Source organism: Cololabis saira, chromosome 22, assembly GCF_033807715.1.
Source record: "Cololabis saira isolate AMF1-May2022 chromosome 22, fColSai1.1, whole genome shotgun sequence".
Classification (NCBI taxonomy): domain Eukaryota; kingdom Metazoa; phylum Chordata; class Actinopteri; order Beloniformes; family Belonidae; genus Cololabis; species Cololabis saira.
Window position 1 is genome coordinate 20,267,929 of NC_084608.1, and position 9,559 is coordinate 20,277,487.

The following is a 9,559-nucleotide window of genomic DNA, read 5'->3' on the forward strand; positions in this document are numbered from 1 at the left end:
CATCCAACACAAGTACAACATCGAGGAGATTCTCTCTCTCTTCAGCTCAGCCATGAAAACATAGAAAGCAATATAGGTAATAGAATATATGTACCTTTGAAATAGTATCTACACTATATAAATCTCCAAATAGAGCAATGAGGTGAAGTATAGTTAATCTTAAATTGTACTCTTGAGAAGTTATGTAAACCACTTGAATTTCATGCTTTATTTCCTATAAAAGTTATATCAAGTTTTCAGATCTGGTAATACCACACCTCGAGCATCTACATTTTAAGTTTAGATAACTACATTCTTTAGGCCTAAAACCACCTTCCTCTTCCCATGTCCGCCCCAGGTTAACCTACTTTGTATCTCACAGTGATTAAACTATGTCTTCTGTTTTTTCACAAGCTGGTCTTTACTCTTTAACCCGCTTTTAACAACTAAAGAGCACTCTGTTTATGACAGGGACTGATAAGAGATGCTCAGCACATGGCCATAAAAATGACACGATGACACAAGTTATGATCATAATTGTCATTCTCTATTACGAAACTGTGGACCCTCTGCTGCATTTGTTTCTGAAGAGCGGGCAAACTGAAGAGCAACGACATGTAGATTCTGGGTTTTGCTGTCTTGAGGCACATTTTGTTTTGGTTGCTTTTTCTTTTGGGGACTTTTTCTTTGTCTTTTTCCGTTTTCCCGCCAGCAGACCTTTAACATGGTAAACCACAACCCGGCCCGTGTGGCGCTCGTGTTCGTTGGCTTGTGTGTGTTTTTTCCTGCTATCTCATTCAACTTTCTCTCGGGATTTGGAGATAAATCAGGTGAATATTTTTTTGGGATGAATCGACTCATGTGAAAAATGTCTAAATGGTAAGTACAGAGTGAATAACATACTCTCAATGCAGGTATCTTTAAGCAGCGGACAGAGGATGTCACACTCAAGTACACGACCCCCATAACTCCTGCTAAATGGGCCTTTGTTGTGTGGGACTTCATATATTTTTGGATTTTTGCCATGTTTGTATACTTTTTGGCCGGATTCTTCAGACGGTAAGCTTGTTTTGTTCTATTTTCCACATATAAATTACATGGTATGGCAGTTCAAAGCTACATGCCACTGCCGGAATACGTTTACCTTTCTTTATGTTTTTAAATCGCTCCACCTTTTCTTTCTTTTTTTTTTTTTTTTTTACTACTCTTTTTATTGGTTTTTCAATTTTATAGGTACAAACATTAGAACAGAACAAAATTAAATACAACAAAACATAAAAATAAAATTAAAAGAAAAAAAACCCACCCCAAATCAACAGAAAGCGCTGCGCAGTATATGCATAAAATGAATAAGTAAAATAGGAAAATTAAGAGACAGGTAAATGAAGAGCACATACATGGGATAAGTGAAAGAAAGAATAGGCAGTCCACCTTTTCTTTCTTAATTTAGTTCTCTTTGCATCCTTCTCTTCACATATTGCAGACTGCATAAACATTGTACAAAAAAGGCACAGTTTGTTATTAGGGTTTTTTTTCCCTTATTTAAAGTTATCATCCTTACTCCCGGCAGGAATACATATGAGTGGATGTACACGACACCTTCAGTGCTGCCCTATGGATTTCATGTCACTCTGATCATCAACCTTTGTCTGAACACTACATGGTTGTTTATGTATGACAGAGAGTAAGTGTGCAGCTTTCAAAACCTAGAATTTCAGGATTCATGGTTTAGCGTCATCCCTGATAGCTCATTGGTCTGTTTTTCTATGTGTCCAGGCTGTTGCTGGCAGCGCTTGTAACCTCGGCAGTAATGGCAGTCACAGATTACGTACTCCTGTTTTTCTCCTGCCATGGATTGAAGATCTACGGAGCCTGGTTGCACAAATACCACAACCCAGACCTCTGGATCTTCAGAATATTGGTGACGCCATAAAGTTCTGTCCGCGTGTTTTCGTGCAGGTCATGACATAGAATTAAAGATCTTGTAAAAGACGGCAATAAATTCCTAGGTTGTGAGTGTAAACCTCTGTGAAATGACTTTGTACCACAAGTGAAACAAATGCTCAAAACTATTCTATGATTGCATTTAGTATTTTTTCTAAATAAAGTTCAGTTTCTCACTGCACCCTGAAGACACACTTAAACTTAAAATGTGGCAGCTATTGATTCCAGCCGCTGCTCAGTCATCCATATCTATTCTTTTTTTTAATTCTTTTCATGATGTCTCAGCTTTTTCTAATTTGGGAGTGTCATTTATCAGTTTGCATGGGTTAAGTTAGTCTAGTTTAGGTTGATGGTGGAGCTCTAACTTCTATACTCTGCACAAAATAGTAATCAGACACTAAGTTTGCATGACAACAAACAGAAGCAAAATCAAAACTGGAAGAAGATTTAGATTATGACCTTTCAATTATTTATCTGTTTTTCAAAACTGAATCTATTCCTTGCCAAAACTGTAACACAGCAAGTGCATCTTTGGTTCTTGTTAGTTTGTGTATGTGTGCGTATACGCGTGTGCGTGCATGTCTTTCAAACAGACAGTCAACCAGTCTCCAATCTCTTTTCTAAATTTTCCTCCAACCAAGTGCACATCCTCTTTATCCCCATTATTTTTGTGGTTTTGTTTTGTTTCTCCTGCCTGGCAGCTCCATCTCCAGCATCCTTCTACCAATTTATTCACTATCCCTCCTCATTATGAGTACAAATTATCTCAATCTAGACTCACTCCCTTCTTCTCCAACACGTCTAAAAATGGCTGTTTCTCCCATGTGCTTGATTTCAATCGTATCCATCTTTCTCGTCCCGAAAGAAAATCTTAACATCGTCTCTTCCACCTCCAACTCTGCGTCCTGTCTCTTGGACAGTGCTTCTGTCTCCAAGCTACAGATAAGGGCTGATCAGTAACTCCTGACTCTCTTCTCGACCATCTTCTCACTACATTGAATTAGGTCCAAAATGGACTGGCGGTGTACGCGACATGGGGAACGCTCTCCACGCTGCTTAACGTGACGATATACCTACAGCATCAGACAGGGATGCTCAAATGTGACTGTGCAATGCTGGCTTTGCTGCTGATTCTGATGGAGCTGTCAGCATGGTAGGTCTGGCTTTCCGCTGGTTCATGTCGTGTCACTGATGGTGCCTCTAGACAGACAAACTCATCTCCTCCCTTTGCTGTCAGGTTTCTGTTAGAAAACTTCTACCTTGACAAGCAAGTGCGGTACATTGTGACCATCTATCCTGTGGTTATTCTGTGGCTGGCAGGCATCCTGGAAAACAGTTCTTCTAATAGTCATATGTACATCTTTACAGGTACGCTTAGAAATATATCATTCTATGTCTGCTTATTTCACTGATTTAACATATTATCAACATTTGATTCCTAAAAATTAAAATACACCTTTTTTTTCTCTCTGCAGTTTTGACTTTGGCCATTTCCTGCGTCATGTTTGTGGTACGCATTGCGCTGGTGACCTGGAGGCATACGAAACGGCCGCTTTACAACAGCAACGCACTCAACATGTCCCCAGTGGAAATATCTTTAACACAAAGTCGACTCTTTCTATGAGGATCAAGCTCAGAGTAATTATTTTAAAACATAATTTGTAACTGGACTTAATCTGGAGGCCTTTAGGATTTGATTTTATTGAATGAAAAGGAAAGGAAAGGCTGAATGTACTGCGTTCTCTGAATAATAAACTAAAGGAAAAAGAAGTTAATAAAGTCTTTTATATTATTAATTTTGGTGAAGTATTTCAGTAATCCCAAGAAATAAGGTGACACTGAACAGTTTAACAGGTTAATAAAGAACATGATCAGAGAAATAACAATAGTATTCACATTGTGAGAAATGGGAATTCAAGAGGTAATTCCAGGTTTTGAATCCACTTTTCTTACCTTTACACTATGAGCAACATTGACCTGTCCACGCAGACATACATGACTTAGTCTGCAGAGATCTCTAGCTTTCTAAGTCTGTTAAGTGCCACTTCTTTCATACGTGCAGTAACACATGATGATGAATGCATCTGAAGCTGTGGTGTTTGATGTTTTGCCCAAAGGCTCTTTAAGATGCTTTATGACTTTATGGCAGATGAATGTTCCATCACATAGCTGCTCCCCACACACACATCAAGTCATAATGGCTCTACTAAAATTCAAAAAGGTATTATCATCTGTGACCATGCTAATGCCCTGTCAAAAAACCTGTCAAAAATATTTGATGCTTGAACACTTCAGGAAGGATAGGCCTTTGCCTCGGACTTGATTTCACTTGCTATGAACACTGTGCCTGGTGTGTGATTATCTTGCTCGGATCAACATGAACTTTATTTTCTCCCGCCTCTCCTGCTTTTACGGACGCACAGCTTTCCCGGCCTCTTGGCCAATCCCTGGTCATTTTGAGTATGGTCTGGACTGACATAGCCTTTTGTATCTTTTATACAGCTATATGTGTATATAAGTATGTGTATATATATTTATATGATCATTTTTGTTATCTCCTTTTTTGTCTTTTCTTTCTTGTGAACTGGCAACTGTTTGGTGTTTTGTGTCTGTTTTGTTCTCTTTGAAAAAATAAAAAAATATAATGTTGAAAAAAAAAATATTTGATGCTTTATACAATGAAATTTACAACAAAATTACAACAAAGAAAAATTAATAATGGTGATGCTGAAATTTATCAGAACAACATGTAGAAAAAATACACGTCTTTGGCAAATTTCTAAAGAAAATATACTACTTTTCTATAAAATATGTATTATTATTATTATTATTATTAATAATAATAATAATAATACCACCCAATTCTGAACCCCCTTTTGCATTCTGTAGTTTCAAAAGAGAACTTTTATGTCCATGAGACAAGCATTTCTTTGAAACCAATATAGACATTTAAAAAAAGACCATAACAGTTTTATGGAAGCAAACAATAAATCAACCACACACTTAGGAATAACAGTATAATTTTTAGTTTCAAAATCGGACTGTTGTCGGCGTAACATACAATTTCTTGGAATGATTTGAGCTGATCATCAAACAATGCCTCCATGTCTTTAGGAGACAGCACAGTTGGGACGTCTGCTGATCACCTCTCCTGTGCAGAATTACAAACATGGAAGACCACTCAAGATAGAGATCCAAGATATCAGCAATCTTCTACACAACAAAACGGATACATAGCTTGAAAAAAAATAAGGGTCTTCTAGATCCTACAACTGTTTTTGAGCAGTCCATATCTTAAACTGCTTCAATGAATCAATAAATAAATTAATGAATGAATTAATTAATGAATTAATAAAAAAAATTATTAAAAAAAAAAAATATATATACATATATACTTAAAGAAAAAAAAAGGGAGGGGGGGTTTCCTCTCACTGCCGTCCTACTTGCCTCCTGCTGGGGCTCCCGGTCGGGCAACTGGAGTTTGGTGGGGGCCTCCTGCGCACTTCCCTGACGCCCCGGTCTGACCTCACCCCTCATTGCAAAACATAAAGGACCAATTCTAATTCTAATAATTATTTCTGGCATTATCATGATATATTGTTTTATATTATTATATAAATTATGAAATCTCTTGGGATGTTAAACTATAGTATTATATTGTTATATATAATAGTATGGTGATATAATTTGGTTATATGTTATAATATTTTATACAAATTATGTTATATTAGGATATTACTATATTTATTATGCTATATTTATATGATATCATGCTACACCACTCTATATGATAATTATTTATTTGTTCACTCTCAAATCAATATTCTCAATTTATGTATCTATTTTCATCACCTTATTTACACTCAAACACAGCACGCACACACACACACACACACACACACACACACACACACACACACACACACACACACACACACACACACACACACACACACACACACACACACATACTGATGCTGTCTTTTCTCATCGTCAAAATAGATATAATATAGGCTATTGTGCTGTATCACTAAGAAAAATGGATATGTGACTGAGAAAAGGCATGGAATCTAATTCCAGAAAAAATGTCAACTGATGGAGCTGTAAAAGATGTGCATCGAGTGTTTTACTGGACAAACATTAAAAAAAAAAAAAAAAAAAAATTAACTGCTTCAATGACAAGTCAGCAGGTGAACGCCTGAGGGAGTGGTTTCAGGAGCACACATTGGCCAACAGAGTAGATCCCCAGTTTGTAATACAAAATCTGAATTAATTAGACATTTATTAGTAATTTATTGACTTAAACTAGGGGAATACGGAGATTAGTTCTCCATTTACTTCTTACATTTTACATTTACTTCTCGCTCTGTCAAAGACACACACACAGACACACACAACCGCCCATGGTATCATAATTGCAAGGATTACAGGGTATAACACGCACATGATACAGCATGGTCCAAAGTCCAATGTACTAGATTCTTGTCTCCAACGCAGCGTCTGGCAGACTTCTGCACTGCTGTCAGGACAGTACTCTGAGTTCCAAGATGTCTCTCCCGGCCGCAAACAGATTCCACGAAGCGGTGCATGCTGGAAGCATTGTCCTTGCATTCCTCACTCAGGTGGTCTCGGAGGTCTTCTTCAGTCTGTCAAAAGTTCCCAATGGTGAGTGACTCGATGGGGCTGAAGATTTTACATTTTTCTAACTATTCACACTCAGCGCTTGGGACTGACTGTTATGGCTACATTTATGATGAGGTACCAATGAAACTGTCAAAAATACAACCCAAACACAAATGTTTTAAAGGTCACATCTTCATGGAACACCTTTGCCTTGCCAGTAACAAGCAATGCTGTTTTTTGCAAGCTGTTAAATTGGATTGAGGCCCTTAATAAAACTAAGCTACATAAAAATAAACGCACACCTCATTACTCGCTACGCTGATAACATAAAGAGGGCGTTCATATGCTCCTCAAGACATCTTTACGAGAGTGAATTGTTTACTTGTATTAAAAACACAAATTAAAGATGTGTAAGCCCTTTAAAACTCCTGTAAGATCCTGTAGCACCCGACATCAGCTTTGTCATTATTTCTGGGTTCTCAGCTCTGTTTCAGGGATCATTCAGAAATGTGTCTGAGACTTTCCCCTTGGAGGTGACTATGGACCAGTGGTCAGACAATAACTGGATTGTTATTGACTTGTGGTCTAAGGCTTGGCTTACTTATGGCATGTTTGGCTTCTTTAAACGGTATGGTAAAATAGATTACATCTGCAAATCTTCAATGCAATAATGCAGTGCTGTTGATCAGATTGCTGTTGTTCCTTTTGTAGTAATGTACTCGGTCCCGAGTCCTGCAATCCAGAAGTACACCCTCCAGTATTCTACCTGATGTGGATCACAATTAATTTAGCAAGAACAAGCATCACGGTTCTCTGGGATAGAGAGTGAGTTTTGCACAGTGCTCTCATCTGAAATATATGTACAAATGAATTAAAGCTCACTCGACCTCCTGCAGGTTCATACTTGCAGCTGCGTCGGTCAGATGGATTTTGCCCATCTACAGCTTCTATATGCTGTACATGTCCTACTCCAAACTCTACAAGTACAAAAACTGGCTGGCTGTCAACAACCCCAAACTGATCTTGTGGACACGCTACCTGGTGAGGCTGTTTATTTACTAAGAAATCACTATTTTCAGTTTCAGGATGAAGAGTGTGAAAAGGGCATACATTAAATTGAAATTACTGTCTATTTTTATCTGATTATGTGTGTGTAAAAAGTATTTCCTCACATCTGTTGGAATATCAGTGTTTTTTTAATCATTATTGTGGCAGACCCAGAACGGCTTGGCTGCGTTTGCCTGGTGGTCTCTCTTCGATGCTTCGGTGGGCCTTGGAATATCGCTCAAGTACATCCATGGCGTGCAGGAACCATTGGCCAGCAGCATTGTCCTCTCCATTATCGCCATCTGCATTATTATCTGGTAAAGATGAAAGTTAAGCAGATCTGAATTAATTTCCACTTTTTCTCTGTGGTTTGAAAATCAAAGTCACATAAAGTTCCCCTTTAAATTAAATAGCCGGTAAAGCATGCTGATCCCTTCAGGTTTGGCCTGCAGAGCATCTTGGTGTCTAAGTACATGCGCCACACATTCAGCGTCTATCCGACTCTCATCCTGGGCCTGGGCTCAATGTTCACCAGCAGCTATCGAGTCCATGACTTCTCTGCAAACACAGTCGTCTGTGGTAAGCCAGCACAGAGTGGTTAATGACTCCAAAGATCTGTTAAGATTTTATTCCAGACGTACACCCTGATTTTATTTTATTTTTTTGTACGCTTAGGTGTCCTGATGATCCTGGTTACCATCATGAGCTTCACCAATTTGATCTCTGTATGCATGTATACGGAGAAGCCAAGCACCTCTCTTGTAGTGGAGCCCTACATGAATATCACCGTCTGTGAGACCGTGTGTCCACCGGGAGGACAAATCAAAAACAAAGTTCAGTGCTAATATCACTACTGAAGAAAAGGAAACACTCCTTGGGTGATGACTGTTCAATTTACAACCATCATTCATTCCTGACTATTGGATGAACTGAACCGTTCCAACTCAAAATTTGAAAGTATGCACTTCATCTTAGTCACCAGCAGGTGGCAGTATCGATTTATTTGACAGGGAGATTGCTAAATGGCAACGACATCTATGTTGTACCAGGAGATGGCAGAGTGGGGCAAGTTTTTAAGCTTTCACTGCCTCATATATATATATATATATGAGTACAAATAATTGAAAGCATTATAAAAAATAAAATAGAATTAACTGGTGTGGCTCACACTGTTTTGAGATTTTTTAAGGCTTAAAACAATAACTCTGTTTTCGTGTTAAACCCTAAATATATAGTATTTTATCATAAAGACATTTTCTGAGTCTGTGTGTGTTAGATAACAATTAAATATTCAAAAGTAGAGAATTAATTAAAAAAAGTCTTCCTTTCTGAATTTATGTCGCTGTGTGTCAGAGATAATTGCGCATGAACAAGTTTATGAGAGCTCTTTTTCCTGCATGCATCTTCAAAGATGGAAAATCAAACATGCACACTGGCTGTGGGCAAGAGCAGCGTGACCTTTGATGAGGACAGAGTCGTTCTGAACAGAGTATCATAGGAAAGTCATATAAAGAAGAGACAATAATGAGCCATTGAATGTGGATGAATGAATTATTATTATGTTTTCCTAGTGATATAAATAAAGACATTTTATGCATGATTGCCATTCTTATTATTACCAAAGTCTCACATGTACAAAGCAGAAACTCTGTGTCCTTCAGATGTTCTCTTGATTATGTAGATTAAAAATGTATCTTTTTTTCCGGCAATCTATTTGTCAAATGTTGATTTTCCAGCAGTTTGTGGTTTAGACACAGATGTTAGCTTTTCTATTCATCATGAACACACGTTGGCAATTTACTTGTCTCATTAGGAGGAGATTCTGCTGGAGAATATTTTTGTTTCATTATGTAGAACTGGTTTACTTTCTTGGTTGTTGTAACAAAATGACCGAGCTAACTAATTGCAAATCATAATTGAAGGACCAACTTTGACAAAGAAATTCTTCTTTTTCAGACATGCAGGA

General features: G+C 37.8%; 2 protein-coding genes across 2 annotated transcripts; both read left to right on the forward strand.

The window, feature by feature from the left end:
* Positions 1-502: 502 nt before the first annotated feature.
* On the forward strand, positions 503-4,567 carry LOC133423179 (uncharacterized). Its single transcript, XM_061713325.1, has 7 exons — positions 503-809; positions 894-1,038; positions 1,550-1,663; positions 1,756-1,900; positions 2,928-3,076; positions 3,161-3,291; positions 3,399-4,567. Exons 1-7 carry the CDS (start codon positions 704-706, stop codon positions 3,545-3,547), a joined length of 939 nt encoding a protein of 312 aa, XP_061569309.1. The 5' UTR covers positions 503-703; the 3' UTR covers positions 3,548-4,567.
* Positions 4,568-6,421: 1,854 nt separating this feature from the next.
* Positions 6,422-9,292, forward strand: LOC133423209 (uncharacterized). Its single transcript, XM_061713368.1, has 7 exons — positions 6,422-6,588; positions 7,030-7,174; positions 7,258-7,371; positions 7,443-7,587; positions 7,762-7,910; positions 8,033-8,172; positions 8,269-9,292. Exons 1-7 carry the CDS (start codon positions 6,471-6,473, stop codon positions 8,436-8,438), a joined length of 981 nt encoding a protein of 326 aa, XP_061569352.1. The 5' UTR covers positions 6,422-6,470; the 3' UTR covers positions 8,439-9,292.
* The last annotated feature ends 267 nt before the right edge of the window (positions 9,293-9,559 follow it).

Coding starts and splice junctions, on each gene's coding strand:
- LOC133423179 (XM_061713325.1), top strand. CDS start 704: ATGGTAAACCACAACCCGGCCCGTGTGGCGCTCGTGTTCGTTGGCTTG. Junction 1,039..1,549: donor TTGGCCGGATTCTTCAGACG/GTAAGCTTGTTT, acceptor TACTCCCGGCAG/GAATACATATGAGTGGATGT. Junction 1,664..1,755: donor TTGTTTATGTATGACAGAGA/GTAAGTGTGCAG, acceptor CTATGTGTCCAG/GCTGTTGCTGGCAGCGCTTG.
- LOC133423209 (XM_061713368.1), top strand. CDS start 6,471: ATGTCTCTCCCGGCCGCAAACAGATTCCACGAAGCGGTGCATGCTGGA. Junction 7,588..7,761: donor TCTTGTGGACACGCTACCTG/GTGAGGCTGTTT, acceptor TTATTGTGGCAG/ACCCAGAACGGCTTGGCTGC. Junction 8,173..8,268: donor TGCAAACACAGTCGTCTGTG/GTAAGCCAGCAC, acceptor TTGTACGCTTAG/GTGTCCTGATGATCCTGGTT.